The sequence below is a fragment of the Protomyctophum bolini genome (genome assembly GCF_963924005.1).
Source record: "Protomyctophum bolini genome assembly, chromosome: 19".
NCBI classification, from domain to species: Eukaryota; Metazoa; Chordata; class Actinopteri; order Myctophiformes; family Myctophidae; genus Protomyctophum; species Protomyctophum bolini.
In genome coordinates this window covers 12,431,861-12,450,164 of record NC_137880.1, presented here as the reverse complement: position 1 = coordinate 12,450,164, position 18,304 = coordinate 12,431,861, and the positions used below count along the sequence as shown (strand labels likewise).

The window sequence follows — 18,304 nt, the reverse complement described above, 5'->3', positions numbered from 1 at the left end:
TTTAAAAGAAAATAAAAATGTTGCCCTTAGTGCTCAAAATAGGGACGCGATGTTGGAAGTGTTTAAACAAGCGTTGAAATAATGATGGAAAATTGGAATTACGACATTACTGTTCATTTCATCTGGCTGTTTTTATAGTACAGATGGAATGGAAACGATTACGCGAAATGAATGATCAGGCACTTATGTAATAAATCGTGTGACAGGCTTACTGCATTGTAATCAAATCATGATGAGGCCAGTGCAGGTTCACACCTCTGGTGTTGGATGGGATTTCTTTGGTCTGCTTGAAAAGAACCTCAAACAATCTCCCCCCGCCTCCTCCCGCCATGCAAACACTGACCCGTGTCCTCTCCTCTCCTCTGGTTGTAGACGTTCCACCGGCGGAGCAGGAGAAGCTCTTCATCCAGAAGCTGCGTCAGTGTTGCGTCCTGTTCGACTTCGTCTCGGACCCGCTGAGCGACCTGAAATGGAAGGAGGTGAAGCGGGCGGCGCTCAGCGAGATGGTGGAGTACATCACCCACAACCGCAACGTCATCACAGAGCCCATCTACCCAGAGGTGGTGCACATGGTCAGTAGTGCAGGCAGCAGGGGTCTGGGATGGGTGGTACATATGGTCAGTACTGCAGGGGGGCTGTGGTTTGGGATGGGTACGTCCCCTGGGAGGGGGTTTTGGGAGGATGGGGTGATGCAATGGGATACACTGTAAAATCCTCACTTGTTAATTCAAAGCTGCAATATGTACAATTTATCTCCAACCCGGGACCTGAACCTGGTTCTGCCGAAATGTCTACCGCTGAGCTGAGACGGGAAGTACATATTATGCTTTGAGATTCATGCGATACTTGTCATACCAAATTAATTTCCATTAAAAGGAAAAATTGCCCAATTTAGCCAATTAATAAATGTGTGGGGAGGACACCTGCTAGTGAGGAGCCCCCAACAGAAGAAAATAGCACCTCCGTCCTAAAAATGCTCCCGGTTCAACTCCCCCTGCTGGTGGGCGCCGCCCCACCTGGGTTTCCTCCCCTGAACGTAGCAAATTAGACGCTCCACCAAATTGCAGCAGTGGATTTGAACCCCACCCAGAGGATATACATGAGTAAGACGCCCTGGGGCGAGAAGAGATGAAACGGAGCTTCTTAATACGGCACAGTTAAGAAGCAGGAGTTAAACTATTAACCTGGTGTCAGTGACAACAGATGTAGAGTTGCTGGCCGGCTCCATATATGCAGATCTAGGTGATGACAGTCTTCTCCATGTATGGCTATCCAGGGTTTGATGAGGTCAGATCAACATATGGAATGTCAGAACAGGTCAGCTCCATATATGGAGATCGGAGGGTCAGAGGTCAGATCAACATATGGAATGAATTCTGTATTGGCCATATATGGAGCGTGTCACAAGGCGGGACTGACTGACTGACGGGAGATTTTCATAGTAAACTGTGACTTGCGGTCGGGTCACAATTACTCAATAGAAGAGTAGTGAGCACCTCCAACCTCTGTATTATACTAAATGTTAAATATTATTAACATAGGTTAAACTAATGTTTGATGCACTACAATGTTATCGATTGCGCAATAACCCAGCAAGTGTGTCTTACAGGTCCATTTGGTAACATTTGGGTTATCAAAGGGTAAATGGACAGTGAGGATTTTACTGTGTTCTACTGTAATTATTACTTCACATATACTGTATGTGCGTTGAACACAGGGAGGGTGATGATGGTGCCAAGTTGTGAAAATGTGCGTTTACTGTTTTGATTTGTAAGTCCTCTCACCTTTTTACAGGTGTCACCCCCTAAGAAGTGTGATAATGAAAAGGTGTTTCCCTGAGCTAGTAAATGTTGAATAATTTATAACATAATTAAGTTTTGCCAGGTTGAGTATAGAACTGAATCTATAAGGGTCCTTTTTGACACCGCTGTCATGTACTGTAAATAAATGCGTCTTTGATCACTGCCGTGTATAAGAGGAGATGCGTTCCTGTGGTCGGTGGTTTATTTTCATACTACTTAGCTTTCCCCCTGACGACGGAGTCACAGGAAACTCACATGTCGCTGTCAATTAACCCAGTTTGAGTCAGAAGGCATCTGGTTAACACAAACCTACTGTACATTGATTACTACTACAGTCTGAGTCTTACTGGAGGTGTTAAGCTTGTTTGTTTGCTGAAGATGTGGTGCTATTTTAAAGATGTTTACTGTATTTACGACAAACAAACCTGTAAAAAAATAGGTTTAGGGCTGGGTGATTTTACACGTCAAAATGTACCGTAGGCTCTATTTAGAATTTTAGAGGATGACTGCATGGGGATTATAGACGGGACAAGACAATTTTGAGAAATGATGGTTAGCAATGTGGAGATGGCATCCATTGTTAATTTAATTTTAATTCAGCTAGGTGAAAGCAATAAGCTTTCTGGTAAATTAGGGTTACAGTGGATTAGAAAGTGGATTAGAGTCCCAGCAGTACTAGAGGTCCTGGTAGGATAACGGCAGCAGTACTAGAGGTCCTGGTGGGATAACGCAGCAGTACTAGAGTAATAAACCAGCAATATTTGAGCTCCTGGTAGGACTACTAGGGGTCCTAGTAGGATAGAAACCCCAACAGTATTAGGAGAGATACAGTATATAACCAGCAGTACTAGAGGTTCCTTAGTACCAGCTGTAGAGCTGGACGTGATACAACATCCACACAGCGAGGATGCCTGCTGTGTCTCCATTAGTTTGAACAGTTTCCAGTGAGGCTGGTTGGCTGGGTGCTCCTCTGGCTTTCCAGGTCAGCTTTCTCGGAGCTAAATTAAACCCCCTTTTGATGTTTGATGTTTATCAAAGCCCTGCCTCAATACCTCACGGTAAACTGCAGATTCACCCCTGTTCACCCTCGTCCCGCCTCTCATTTGATCAGCGCGGGGGAAAATGCAAGAGGGATGCCAAATCAGCATGAAAATATACTCGGAGGGCTGACTGCTTAAACAATGGGGACACTTTGAAGTCAGCTGTTGGCTTTCATCATCAAAGTGTGTCCGACTGACACGACCAACTCCTCTTTGGACATAATGACTGTGTGTATGCTAGCACGATCCTGCTGTCGGAGCTGTAATCGGAGATCCGACGTGGTGGCGCGGCGGGTCTCCTGTCATCCTCTTCTTAGTCTTTTAGTCTCATACTGGGAAGAGCAACCAACATTCACCTGCATGTGTTTGCATCACTATCACTAAGTATCAGGCTACAAGAAATTGTCTATGGAAGCCAGAAAAATATTATACAGAAGCCTGACACACACACACACAAAAGCTTTAACTTTTTTCAGCGCTCCATTGACGATTTGTTTGTTTGTCCTACTCTGTTCTGTAAATATCACATAGGCCACTGTGATATTTCAACTTTTAACGTATACAATGTGCCATGTAGCTGGCAACGTTTGGGTGTTTTATAGGGGAGGGTGCAGAAAGAGAAAGAAAAATACCATTGTAGACACAAAGCAGGGCTTATGTGGTTAACCTGTTTGCTGAAGAAAGACAATTGAATTTCAGGCCATGATGGTCTTCTCCTTTCTTCATGTGAATCCAGCAATCCTGTTTCTTAATGAATAGTGGGTGTGTTTGTCTGAGTCAGTACCATATACCTGTGTGCTTCCTTGCACACTGGTCTCACACTGGCCTAAATCTAACGACGTGCTGTGCCCATTATTAATTTGATTAGCTGCAGCTGTTTTGCTTACTAGCATAGACTAAATGCTAAATAAACTCCAAATCTGCCTACAGTAGTTTTCATGTCCTTTATTTTAACACCTATTTCATACTTTGTCGTACGATGGTGTCGTTTTGTGCAAATAATTACTCCACAAGCTCACATTTTGGCCAAATTCTCTGTGCCCATCAGTAGACTCAGACTGTGGTTGTGACCTGTCTGTCTGTCTGTCTGTCCGTGTCCAGTTTGCTGTGAACATGTTCAGGACGTTGCCACCGTCGTCCAATCCCACTGGAGCGGAGTTCGACCCAGAGGAGGACGAGCCAACGTTAGAGGCTGCATGGCCCCACCTACAGGTACGCATGCACACGGCACACGCATGCACAAATTAGCTAGCAGGTGAATCAGGTGGCCTCTATTTTCTTCCAAAACACACATACATTAACTAACCTTATATTATTCTCTGGACAATTAAGCCTAATTTGTATGCAACACTGTCTAAATGTTTAAATCTTTACTGTGATATGACCATCTTTCTTTCTTTATTGCAGCTTGTCTATGAGTTCTTCCTCCGGTTCTTGGAGTCGCCAGATTTTCAACCAAATGTAGCCAAGAAATATATTGACCAGAAATATGTAATGCAGGTGAGAGCTTCATATAAAAATGTAATATACGGTGTAGTTTCTTTCTTTTTTTCTTATTTTTATAGATTTATTAGTTTAATCTTTCACACATGATACCAAAAGCCTGCATGAAATGAGGAGGGGGAATAAAAGCTATGCATGATGACGCACGCAGAACAAAATGTGTGGTTGGCATACAGGAACACATTGCTGTCGGGCAGAAACCTTATATCTGTATTTATTTGTTCATAAATTAATGGCCTATTTTATATTTGGGTCTCTGTTGGGTGTAAACCCCATTATATCCAAAACTGTTACTGTTCAGGAATGAAATTCAAAAATAGTAAATGTAGCAGATCTACAAGCTCAAAATGTGATGCGAAGATACTTACAGTATGTGTGACAGAGAATATGGAGATATGGGTTCTGCCCGACAGAGAAGCTAAATTAGGAGATCTACACCTTCAAAATGCATCGTGAGCTTTCTCCTATAATGAGCATGCCCACATTAGGGATAATTTATTTATCATAGGAATCTGACAAAACCAAACACATCTCCATATTAACTTGAACCACGAATTCAAGGCTTCGTGGGGTGTGCAATTGATAGAAAATAAGAAATCTTTGGTGTGAACTACTCCTTCAAGTTAATATGTTAGGTTTTTCTCTGTTTCCATCCTGTCAGCTGTTAGATTTGTTTGACAGTGAAGACCCCAGGGAGAGAGACTTCCTGAAAACCACTCTTCACCGAATCTACGGCAAATTCCTGGGTCTGAGAGCCTACATCAGGAAACACATTAATAACATATTTTATAGGTGAGACTATGCAGGTGTCTGTAAGGGCATGCGACTCTCAGTCACTTCATCAAAGACTACTGGATGTTCTGATTGGATGGACGGATTGTAACATTGTGTGCTTCTCTTCAGGTTCATTTATGAGACGGAGCATCATAATGGAATAGCAGAATTACTGGAAATATTAGGAAGGTAAGCTAATATCCTCATTAACCAACTCTTAATTCCCATTCAGAAGAACTTTAGTTTGAGGGCTGTAACAGAAGAACTTTAGTTTGAGGGCTGTTACTGTTACTGTAACAGAATAACTTTAGTTTGAGGGCTGTTACTGTTACTGTAACAGAAGAACTTTAGTTTGAGGGCTGTTACTGTTACTGTAACAGAAGAACTTTAGTTTGAGGGCTGTTACTGTTACTGTAACAGAAGAACTTTAGTTTGAGGGCTGTTACTGTAGTGTTGTATATCCTTTGCACAATTGATCGGTTCACAACTTCAGAATCAGTGAATCTCAGCGCTGATGTTACCTCTGATAATCAACTAGTTATTTGAAAATCAATACTTTTTTAATCTGGCTAAAATGATCCTTTTTGCCATCATGGTAAATGGTAAATTTAAATAGCGCCTTTATCCATGGCGCTTTACATAGATTGTGCATTACATTCACCCATTCACACACCAATGGCAGAGGAAACCATGCAAGGCACCAACCTGCACATCGGGAGCAATTGGGGGTTCAGAGTTTTTCTCAAGGACACTAACTCTGGGGGATCACAGGTTTGAACTATGAACTTTGCGGTTCCCATCCGGCCACTGCCGCCCCATGGTAATACTAGAGCTCCTGACTATCTCAGTAAATAAGAGGGCTGCAACTGTCGATTATCTTGGCAATTATTCTATCAATTACTTTTTCAATCTTTCTTTTAACATACATTAACGAATCGGAATGGAAAAAAAATATTAACACATTTTGATTTTACCTGATTTTAAAATACTGGTCCTTACCAGTATTATTCCTATGCTGCATAGTATTTCGCTATACCATGTCTCCCCCTCTTGACCGTTTATGGTACGTACCCCTATTGCCCCCCTCCCCCCCTTCCCCTCATGAATTTCACTGCGTGACTCGCAGTGAAACAGTGTTAACTGTTGCAACTGTTGCTGTTGCACCTTGCCCGTTCTCAGTCTAACTGTGTGACGTCTCTCTTCTCTTCTCAGTATAATCAATGGCTTTGCGTTGCCGTTGAAAGAGGAGCACAAGATCTTCCTATTGAAAGTCCTACTGCCTTTACACAAAGTGAAGTCTCTTAGTGTCTACCACCCGCAGGTGACTGCCAGCTTCCTCATGATGTCTCATGTTCAACATGTTTAGTTTTTTTAATTATCATTTACAACTTACGGCTGTCATTGACTTATCTGTTGTGTGTGCACCCTTCTCTCTGCCAGCTGGCGTACTGTGTGGTTCAGTTTCTAGAGAAGGACAGCACACTTACAGAACCGGTAAGACTGCATAAAAGGCTATGTTCAGACCCCTATGTTCAGTTTTTTTTTTTCTATGCACATTGGAATAAGATTGTTTGAAATTATTTTGTGCAAGCTGCCTACGAACTGTGCTTTAATTGAATGAATAAGAGTGAATGTGAAAATATCTAAACTAATATATAAAGTGTGTGAAGGTGGTACCACTGCCACCTGTTAGAAGGGAGTGTTGGGTGGGAGGAGTCTATGTACTCCCAGTGGGGGCTCCTCGCTCGCTGGCAGGCGAGCCAGTAGGATACAGCAGTGACTGGACACAGAACTGTGTGTGGGGAGGAATCGATTGAAATCGCACGACTAAATTTAGGGAAAATGCAGCAGTAGTTATACATCTGGGCATCTCAGCACGTGTTCAGCAGCCTGATGGCCCGACTGTGGAAAATGTCCCTCGTTTGGCCTGCCTGATGGGGAAAGAATCTGTGTCATTTTAGATTTTAACCACTAACTATATTTTATACTTGAATGCTATTCAAAAATAGCACTTATACAAGCTTGTAGATCTGCAATGTATTTTTATTTAAATTGTCGTGAACATTTGTGGAAATAATATTTTTTATCTCAATTGTTTTGCTTCATGGGGGTCCCTGGAACAAAACATTTTTAGATATAATTTTGGGAGTCCTTGACATGAAAAAGTTTGAGTGTCACTGATATAGTCATCTCTCAAGAACACAAACAGCAGAGGGTGCTGTTTTTCTTTTATTGGGTTCCCGGATTGCTGATATAGAAACTTGTTTCAGGAAACTTGTTGGGATTTAGAAGACATTTTAGACTCTACCTCAGGTCTTAATGGGTTTTATTGATCCTCTTAGTCCTGGAGGGAGGGAGGCTCCGCACCACCCTCTCTAGCGCTCTGCAGTCCAGGGCTCTCGCCCTTTACGCTATTAGGAAAGAGAGCAAAGATATCTGCTTCAAGTGGAATGCTTCACAGTGTGTGTGTGTGTGTGTGTGTGTGTGTGTCTGTGTGCATGCGTGCAGACGGTGATGGCTCTGTTGAAGTACTGGCCAAAGACCCACAGTCCAAAGGAGGTCATGTTCCTCAACGAGTTGGAGGAGATCCTGGACGTCATCGAGCCGTCCGAGTTTGTCAAGGTCATGGAGCCCCTATTCAGACAGCTGGCCAAGTGTGTGTCCAGTCCACACTTCCAGGTAAACCTGAACAGATGGGAAAATATTTTTGCGAGTCTGATCTGAAGCACATTGCCGGGTGATTTTAAATGTGATTCCGATCTGATGACTAAAGATGTTTCTCCGTTTGGACACTCGGACACTGAATCCTTATCAATATGTCTGTACACTGACAAATGTGTCCGTGGCAGAGACTTGGGTGGTCTTTACACCCGAACGGTGTTCATAGAAAACGGCAAAATAAAGTATCGTTTGCTGGTGTTTTCAGGAGGTGAAAGCGCAGCAAAGTGAAAACACCTTCCAGAGTGGAAATCTTTGAGACCGCCGTTTCATCCCTTCTCCGTGTAAACAGGCAAAACTGTGAATCCGCAAAACTTATGACATCATGGCTCACGTTGGCTCACAGCGCATATGTTTATTACTGATTGATGCAGAGTTCCTGAATAAGCCTCCCTCCTCGCCTACAAAGCGCTGCTCATCAGCGATGGTGAATGTAAAACCGTGATGTAAATAAAAAGCCTTGTTAGGCGGCAGCCGCGCCACCAGTGTTTATGTAGCCTAATGTATTATAAAATAAAATATATAACCATCCCGTGGCGCGCTCTGCTTGCATGCTCTGGGCTGCCTGTCACCTCGATGTGTTAGTAGAAAGCAGGCAGCGCGCGACGTCCACAACCACGTTGTGTTCTGGAATCATTCAAAACCCCAATAGGGTTGCGTGTAGGGGTTCATCTTCTTGTCCGTGGGTGACTGGTCTATTTGGCAGCCCGTTACTGCCACCTAGCGACGTTATAGCGTTTTCATAAAGTGTGCGTTCTCTTGTAAAGGGTCAATAAAAATTGAGAACGCAACAGGACTTTGCCGTTTTATCTGGAGATGGTCGCCGTCTAAAAGAGGCCTTGGTCTTGTCCGTGGCTAATGTTTGATTTTCTGTTTTTCAAACCATTGTAATGTTTTGATCATAAGATTCCAAATACTGAAAGTCAAGTACTTTTATTTGCAATGACACCCTTAACTTACAGAGTTACAGAACCTGTTATGGTCATTCAGGGCTATCTCTCTATATATGTTTCTGGTAATATTGTCAACTCATTTTGTCTGTGGCATTTCTTTTTACAAAAATGTCCACCACATGCTGCTGTGGCACTGACCCCTGAGACTTATTTATTGTTCATACGTTGACGTGCAACAAGTGTCTCTCACCAGATATAGCCGTCCAACAAGTTTGCAATGCATCACATGTCGTTACCACAGCAACCAATGCAGATGGGACGGACATGAACAATTCTGATCGCTTGTAAATAACATTGTGAACAGTCGGTCCTAAAGATCAGATTTGATAAACGAATCAGATTTGCCTGCGGTCTCGGTCCTTCCCATAGCCAGAATCTGATTGTGGAGGGAGGTTTCACGCGTGCAGATTTTTGTGGTTATAGATATTGTAATTTAATGAGTGACTACTTGCCGCCGCTGGTGAGGAGCTACCTCACTCCTTAGTGCTCGGATCCGGTGTACTGCCCGCCTACTGTATCGGGCACGAGCCTTTCCGCGTCCGTTTTAATTCATAACAAGTTAACAAGGTTTACTGGATAATGCAACGGCCCTGCTCTTCAAATGCTCCCGCATTACATTGTGGAATTTATCCAAAGCCTAGCGAAGTCCATTGTACAGATATTGCAGGTAACCATTTCTTAACGACATTGCAAGTGAAAAGCTATCGGTAACAGCCGTGAGTACTGATTTAGCCACAGCCTAACAGGGCACCGCCATCTTTGTTTACGTCACGTCAGACGTGAATGCACTAACCTACGTGAACGCACAATTGTAAGGGAAGTGAAAGGGTTCACACACACTAAGCTAGCTTAGCCACTGCTGTGTGAATTGTAAAAAAAAAAAAAGAGATAATATAATCCATTGGCAATTGATTCATTGCTGTGGTTGGCGGTCATGTTTGTGTAGGCCCACCACAATAATGCATATAGGGGAAAACACGGGTCTAAAGAGTCTCTAAAAGCCTGCCGTGTGCTTCCAGGTTGCAGAGCGGGCTCTGTACTATTGGAACAACGAATACATCATGAGTCTGATCAGTGACAACGCTGCCAGGATCCTTCCCATCATGTTTCCTGCTCTGTACCGCAACTCCAAGACACACTGGAACAAGTCAGTCTCTTTTATACTATATATTGACGGTGATGGAAATGCTACTTGTTCTGCCGTTCAGTTTTAGGTGCCAGCAAGGAGAATGTTGATCATGTTAAACCTGACTTCCCTACTTTGGGCATGGTATTATCGGCATGCCATACAGGCAGACGGACATACAGAGATCTCAATATATATTTTTATAAAACCTAGCCCCCTCCCCCCCTAGACCTCAAATGTTTATATGATGTTTTGTATAGTATCATATTTACTTGCGCAAACAGAGCTCGCAAGTACTGTGGTCGGCTGGACTAAAAGTGGTATGTATGTATGGTATGCATGTCTCTAATTGGCTATTGATGGTGATGTAACTAAGATACGTTTCAATGTTGGATGGGTAAAAGGTAACATATGTATGCATGTATGTATCTATGTTGGTAAGAATGGTGGTCCCTTATTGGCTGTTGATCATGGTAACGTAACTAAGGTACGCTTCAAGGTGGGTATAAGGTCAATAACGGGTCTAAAGGATTTAGAACAGCAGTTGTAATAGACATTAGTTAGTAGCAATACTTCTGGCAATCTGCTGGCACCTCGACAAAATGCATTTCTTCCGTAGTTTTGTCTGTCATTAAATGTTTTGATGAATTGAGTACATAAGGACCCAAATGGAAACAAGCCATAGTGCATTCGTGGGTTTAAACACTCTTAGCAGACCTTGTATTGAACTGTCCATCCCTGTGCCTTTTTTCTGGACACTGCTAATAAAGTATTCAATCAATCAATCAATGGACACAAAAGGGACACAGACAGATGGTTAAAACGGGTGCTATGGCAACAGGTATAACAGGTATTGCATAACAGGGTGGGGTATGCATTCCCTATTTTCATTGTTGCAGAGTAGAGTAGAGTATTCCGGTGCCAGGTGGGCACAGGTCTAGTTTTCTAAATCTACATATTTACAACATTAGCTATTTTTATAACCCTAGAACACTAACGAACAATTACGTTTGAGATTTTCATAATGTTGCTGATGTCTGAGGTGGGTGGGTCCTTTGGTAGCTTCATGATCCTCAGTAACATCATAGGAGGTACTGTAGGTTTGTTTCCTTGCCCACACCCCTGTTTTTTGGGGGAAAGAATAAAATGTCCCTCATCTGCATGGCCTTTATTGCCTTTATTCTGAAAGATTTGGCGGCACCAGAAGTGTTAAATCGTCGCTGTCAGGAGGAAACCAGCTTACTCCATTTTTGAGGTTTTAGATTTTTTTCTCCCATAAATCAATGCTATTGAACACTCTTTACGTCTGTGTTGGTTATAAAAAAATCTTGAACCGATGAACAGTATTAAAAGGTGCTTCGGACAAAACCTTAACTCCATTGGACCCTCCAATTGTCTGCTAACCCCACCCCCTCTCATGACTTGCATGAGAGGGGGAGAGGTGGTGGTTTCTTCCCATAACATTGGGACAAATATACTCGGGGTTTGACAAATGTTGAGTTTATTGTTCCTGGGTTAAATAATTGTATTAGGTTGAAGGGGTTTTTAAACCCTGTGTGATTCTGTGCAGGACTATCCACGGGTTGATCTACAACGCTCTGAAGCTGTTTATGGAGATGAACCAGAAGTTGTTTGATGACTGCACACAGCAGTTCAGAGCAGAGAAGAGCAAGTGAGTAAACACAAGATCAAATCTTAAATAAAATAAAAAACAGCTTTGGAACATTTGTTTTTAAATTATTTTATTTATTTATTTGTTTTTTCATCTGAATTTGAAAGTGTTAAATAAAATCAGCAGAAAGTAATGGGGGGGCATTTTATATGATTTGGTTTGCGTGTTGTGTTGTGTTCTAGGGAGAAAGCCAAGTGGAAGGAGAGGGAAGACGCTTGGCTGAAGATTGAGCATCTGGCCAAGACAAACCCACAGGTGTGAGAGAGAGAGAGAGAGAGAGAGAGAGAGAGCGCTCTCGTGCCCCTTTTCCTTTGGTTCACATCTGCATCTTCAAACCTGAATAGTGTGTTTTTTGCCAGTACATCTGGTTGTGTTCCTCATGTGACCCCTGTCTCACGCTGTCCCCTTGTCTGTCCAGTTTGTGGTGTACGTGGACTCGACGGGCCTGGGCAGTCCCATGGACATAGAGACAGACGGACTGCTGCTGGACGATGTCGGCATGCTGAAGAAAACCGTAGAGGAAGAAGCAGTACATGTTACTGTAGGATAGTGTTTTTTTTCTCCTGCATGCTGCTAAGTGAAAATCAGCCCGACTATAATCCTATAATAATTTATATTTAGTCAACTAAAACTAGACTAAAAGTAGAACATTTCGGGTGACTAAAATATGTCTAAAACTGAACAGAATTTTATTAAAAAGACCATGACTAAAACTAAATCAACGCCGTTTCTCTCTCCCTCAGCTCCAGAGGGACCCGCGCAAATGTCCTCCGTTAATGAGGAGGAAGTCGGAGCTTCCCGCCGACCTGAACACGGTCAAAGCGCTGGAGACTCACCGGAGAGCCGAGGACATGATCACCACAGACGCACACTAACACACACACACACACACACACATGCACACTCACTAACACACCAGCAAGTATCCACACGCAACACAAACAGGGGCCAGCACAACAATACAACTACAGCACCTCGCTTGCACACACAACGGCAACCAAACCGAACTCGACTGAACCGAACCGAATCGACCCGACTACAATACAGAACCACATCTCTACTGGAGATCAGAGAAGCCTGGTTTAGATGTAACACTGTTGAAACACACGCACGCAAGCACACACACACACACACACACACACACACACACACACACACACACAGTAGTCATAGTCCAGTAATGATGTCAGTAGTTCTGGACTGTTGCATGACCAGAACTACGCCCTTGACCCTTAAAACCCCTCAAAGAGTAGTATTATTCTTTTTTGTCTGTCTCAGTCTCTCTCTCTCTATCTCTCTCGTCATTCATGTTGTTGGGGTGTAGTCATCTCTCAGGTCTTCTGTTTACTGTCCCCGATGTGAGTCGTCTCTCTCCTGCCTCCTCTTTCACAGATGGCCATGTAAATAATTGGCCCTGTTTTCTTTGTTCCCTGACTTCCATTGTTGTAGCTCAACTACCTATCCTATTGGTTGTTTAGAATGATTAGCGCAGGTGAGGAAATTATGGCCCTCCTACAAATAACACTGGGTTAACATTCATTGAGCTATAAAACCACAGTCCATACTGCGTAGCTGTCGTCATGAGTAATTTAAACTTCTTCGCTCTTCTCAAATTAAACCTTACGTTTAGCTAGAACCACTTGAACCCTATATCATCCCTCTTCTGGCTCTAACATTTGACATAATTATAGGTCTTACCAGCTCATGGCGAACTTGTAGATCGGTGTTTAACTATTACATTTTGACGGTGTATGCTGTCAGAGTTACAGACTTGAAAGGGTCCATTTAGAACCCCCTCACAGAACCCAGAGAGTCCCTGGACCCCGCTTTGAGAACCACTGTGGTAGATTACCTTTTTCAGCTAAGATATTTTGTGTACAGTGAAAACGGGAAAAGGCCTAGTTTATAACCTTTGGGAATCCTTTCGACCAATTGGAGTTTAAGTGGTTTAAAAAATATCAAACGTCACATTCGTGACATTTAAAAAAAGTGATTTAAATTCAGCTATGTTGTATCATTCACTACAATGACGACAAGACAGTTTTCATACCCGGGGCTGTACAAAATGTGACTAGATATTTAACCGACTACCGTTTCATAAAAGTGCAGCAAGCTACTGACCAAAGCACCACAGGTTACATTCCCCTACAGAAAGTTAGCCTGTTGAAATGACATTTGGTTCTAATTGAAAACAGAATGGAAAGTAAACATTATTTATTCTGAACACGCAAGCTCTTTTGAAATGCTTGTATTGCACAGCATTACAATTTTATTTCGTCAGTCAGGTGGAAACTGTTACTTTTCAGGAAATAGGAAAAAAGGGTTCCAATGCCATCAAATGTAATTATTTAGTCACGAGCTCTTGTTAAGAAAATTCATTGGTTAATTTTTATAAAAACCACAAATTTATTTACTTTCAATCTGGTATATGTATATTACCTATATGTAATTATAGACAATTATATATTTTTAAACTATTTCATAAATATATTATATACACCACCAATTCACCATTAGTGATTTAGACACTTTTTGTTGGTACAGTTCACTCAGAACAGTGTTCCGAATGATGTATCATGAAACATTGGCACTTATTACCGCTCAGCCAATAAAATTGCTAAGTTGGAACTAACTGAAGTATAATTATAGTTTTAGTTGTTTAACTAACCGCTTTAGTAGTCGGGGATAAAGTCGGCAGTAGCCATACAAGCGAATTTAAAAATGTAAAACTTTTTTCTTTTTCTTTTAATTCTTAAAGTTAATTGGGGTGTTCAAAAACAAAACAAAACCTTGTGTGAAGGGTCAACATAGCTGACCGCTTTCTTTGAAACACAGGTTTGAAACACGGGTAACTAAACTGTATGTAGACTATAGCCAAAGAATATTCCCTGATTGTACTTGAGAGATTTATCTTGATTGAATATGGGTCAAAGTGACACAGGGCAACCGGTTGAATATGAAGTTCCTGTTTGTAAAGTCTAGATATGAATATTACGAACTGTCATGTTGGCTCAGCTGGGAGAGCAGCACACTACTTGCATCTTGGTTGCTGTTATTGACGACGAGATCTGTTTCTTTGTCATCTCCCTTATCTGCTGAAGAGTAGATCTAACAGTGGGTCTCAAATGTTTTCATTTCACGCTCCCATAACTCTTGAGTGTGTGCAAATGGAACCAAATGGACCCGTAACGGGTCAATTTGGTTCCATTTGTACACACTTAAGAGTTACAGACCCGTAAGGGTCCATTTGGAACCCCCAAGAAGGATCCCCCCCGAGGTTCCCTTGGACCTCACTTTGAGAACCACTGAAAGTTTTGATCAGGACCGAGGTGTCTGACATCCAGTATTGATGGTCTGATGGAGGTCCAGGTGTTCTAGATTCAAATGGAGAACCGTGGCTTGGTACCAACTTTTACTTTCTCTGTCAATCACCTTTAGTTTTTAAATGGCGCTTGTATGATTTCAAATTTAATGTTTAGAGCTGTTCAATAGCCTACTCTGGGCAATAAGTTGGTGTGTGTGTGTGTGTGTGTGTGTGTGTGTGTGTGTGTGTGTGTGTCTGTGTCTGTCGGGGGAAGGGTGGCGGGGGCTTAGTTCCTTGTGAATCTCCCCCGCTTCACTGGTGTTGAGTGGTTAAATATGAGAGGGTATTTGTCAAATAAGACATTTTGAGTCATAAATCTCCGTTTGAGTCATAAATCTGGTCACTCTGTGTACATGCTGCCATTCAAGTCATGCTAATAAATACACACTCAAGCTCAGTGTGTTGTACTTACGAGAGAGTCGCCGTACCTAGGTTCAGTGTTTACCTCCTCACTGACTGCCTTGCTCAGTGGCACATTGAGCCGAGCAAGGAGGAAGCAGGTTCCGGTGACTACTATCTCCTTCTCAAGCATAGCAGAAGCTACTAGCTAGTTAGGAGATTAGATGGCGTGAGTGGTGAGTTATGTTTTGCTTTTGAAGAAGTTGTACACAAGCCTTTCAGTTCACAGTGCCTTTTTAATTGTACAATGGAGGGGGGGAGGGGGTGTATTGGCTCAGCAGAGGGTTAAAGAGAAGAGCAGCTCCTGTTTAAAATCCAACATTGGTTTCCAAGTGGAGCCACCCCATCGAATGGAGCTCCTCGTTAGTGGGTATGCTCACCTCGTTAAACTAGCAAAGTGCATCCAAGCTGCTTTGACCGCAGCTCATGACCTTGTTGGAACCAACAAAGCAAGATTTGTAAGAGAGAATGAGAGGACTTTAACCCACGCCCTCTGACCACTTCAGCAACGAAGCACTTCCTGGTGAAACTTGAAGAGAACGCAACTAAACGAGTAAAAGATTTGGAAATCCTCGATGCTGTCTGTTGTGGTGTGAAAGTGGGGAGGACAGCTCCGCCCCCCCCCTGCTGTGTGCCTATGATACGTTTAAAGAGCTACACTGCGTCCAAAATCACATGCTACATACTAATCGGTATGCCATTTTTAATACTTTTAATTTCAGACATACTGATAAGAGCATACAGAATGTTAGGAAAGTGCCCCATCTTGTGTCAATGCAGAAGCACTACACACATAGTAGTTAAAGGTCTGGTGGACATGCCATTGGTTTTATGCCAGTGATTTGGTCACTGCATGGCATGTATGTCACGGCTACCGCATTGCATTGTGGGACATTAACACCAGTGTTGTGTCCAGTGTCCAGAGCACTGTAATATTACCCAAATTTGGACTGCATTTGATTGAGTCCCATAATTTGACGCTAAATGGTATGTTGGTATGGAATCTTCGGACGCAGCCCTAGTCTATAAGAGAGGCAATCGATCTCTCAACGCATCCCCTTGTACATCCTCGACCCTCTAGCTGTTCTTTACATTCATGTCCCGCAATGTCAGGAAGCCCAATGTATATACGCCATAGGATGACTTTTGCTCACCCAAAATAGTGCCGATTTCTTAGCTTGTAGATCGGCACCTTTTTGGCACGTCACACCGTCGTGTCATGGAGTATGTTAAGCTTAACACCCTCCCTCCCATCAGACCTGCACGCTGTGGCTGTATGCCCCCCAAGCCCCCCTCATCCCAGCAAACCCCCGCCAGTTACAGAGTGGTTGTTCTTTGGACGTCAAAGTCCTACTGGATGCTTGCAAGGTTTTCTCCCTCTGTTGTGTTAATTATTTTTGTTGTTGCCTGCAAGAAGCTTCTCAAGTCAGTGTCTCTCCACTGAATGTGCAAATTGTAAATAATCCCATGCAAATCTCATTGGTTTCCTTCTTTGTTTTTTATTTTACTCTATTGTCATTTGTCTTAAGAATAACATTTAACCGTTAATTTAAGTTTTTTTTTTAAATATATACATACCAAAACCCACAGCCCATAACAGCGACTCATTCACTGATTTGATGAAAGCAAAACGATAGTTCCCTTCAATCCTCAGTGTTTTCTCCATCCTCTGGGACTGGTGATGTGCTGCTGTTGTCACATTTACAAGGCTGTCATCAGAGAGTCTCATTAGAGTCTGTTCTTCATTTAATGGCTTTAATAATAATACTGTAGCTTCTTTGGAGCTCTTTCATTTTACATCAGCTTTTTTTCTTTACTTTTTTAAGAATGACTGTATTGCAAGTGTCCTTTAGTATACTGTCTTGTACTAAATGGCTTCATCTAATATTGTACATATTATGTACTATTATTTTATGTTATCTATTATTAAATGGTAGATTTCCATATTTTCTACAAAAATACCCCCCGTGTACAGATTTCTGCAGATAGATGGTATGATAAAGATTTCAACACATGTGACTTTTTGCATTTAGAAACCGCATAGAATTTGGATAGTTTTTATTTTTAAACTTTTAATCTATTTGTAACCTGACATTTTCATAATTCTTTTTTGCAGCTCCGGGCAGACATATGTGTTGAGATTCGACATACGTTTAGCTTTTTCTGTGTGCTTTTATCCAAATCTCCAGTGGTGTACATCTATCTATATACAGTAAATAAAGAGAACATGTGAGTTTTATATTTTCATCCTAAACACGTGTGTGTCGTTCTTAGACAGAATTGTAGCCTCTGCCAGTGGGGGACAGTATCAAAGTACATTTATTTGACTATGAATACCACTATAGTATTGGCATTAGTATCTGTACTTTACTTGAGTTTCACTCTCACAATTTGGCATATCAAGCCAAATTTGTACTTTTGACTCTTATTTCAATTAGTGAAAATAGCCGATCTTGTAGAGCTGTTATTTGAACTATTGTTTCTTTTTTGCACATTTGAATACTTAATTATCTTTAAAAGCAAGTACACATTGTACTTAGTTTCTATACTTTGACTCAAGTACTGGTGTTGAGTACTCTGTCTACTACTGATTATACTGTATGTCCTTTTTAAATTCCCTCAAGATCTCATGGCCAATAACAAACCCTTGATCCTGGCAGGCCAAGAGGCTTGTATACAATGAAATCCTCTCTCGCCATCTTGTGGATTGCTGTGGAAATAAAAGTTGAGCGCGCATCCTTTCAGTATTTTTGTAATAATGGGATATGTGGGCTAATATTCAGATATGTAGTATCTGTTATTTTGGACTACCTGCGTCCTGCACGGTTACCTACATTTAACGTGGGAAAATGTGAGGTTTTAAAATTGAAGATTTAGATCAGCTGACATACAGCTTGTATCTTTCTAGTCTATTCATTTATTGTACTTCAAGTGTATTAGTATGGATGGCAAA

General features: G+C 42.0%; 1 protein-coding gene across 3 annotated transcripts in view; it reads left to right on the top strand.

Annotated features, from left to right (window-relative positions):
- LOC308334446 (serine/threonine-protein phosphatase 2A 56 kDa regulatory subunit gamma isoform-like) overlaps positions 1-18,069 on the top strand; it is a 45,755-nt gene extending 27,686 nt beyond the window's left edge. For all 3 annotated transcript variants that reach the window (XM_080791196.1, XM_080791195.1, XM_080791197.1), the window contains 13 exons: positions 373-572; positions 3,944-4,054; positions 4,250-4,342; positions 5,007-5,137; positions 5,249-5,308; positions 6,332-6,440; positions 6,560-6,613; positions 7,628-7,798; positions 9,810-9,937; positions 11,487-11,588; positions 11,771-11,843; positions 12,007-12,129; positions 12,332-18,069. In XM_080791196.1, coding sequence (XP_080647322.1) covers positions 373-572; positions 3,944-4,054; positions 4,250-4,342; positions 5,007-5,137; positions 5,249-5,308; positions 6,332-6,440; positions 6,560-6,613; positions 7,628-7,798; positions 9,810-9,937; positions 11,487-11,588; positions 11,771-11,843; positions 12,007-12,129; positions 12,332-12,463 — 1,487 coding nt within the window. In that variant the 3' untranslated portion in view covers positions 12,464-18,069. The remainder of the gene's footprint in view (positions 1-372; positions 573-3,943; positions 4,055-4,249; positions 4,343-5,006; positions 5,138-5,248; positions 5,309-6,331; positions 6,441-6,559; positions 6,614-7,627; positions 7,799-9,809; positions 9,938-11,486; positions 11,589-11,770; positions 11,844-12,006; positions 12,130-12,331) is intronic.
- The last annotated feature ends 235 nt before the right edge of the window (positions 18,070-18,304 follow it).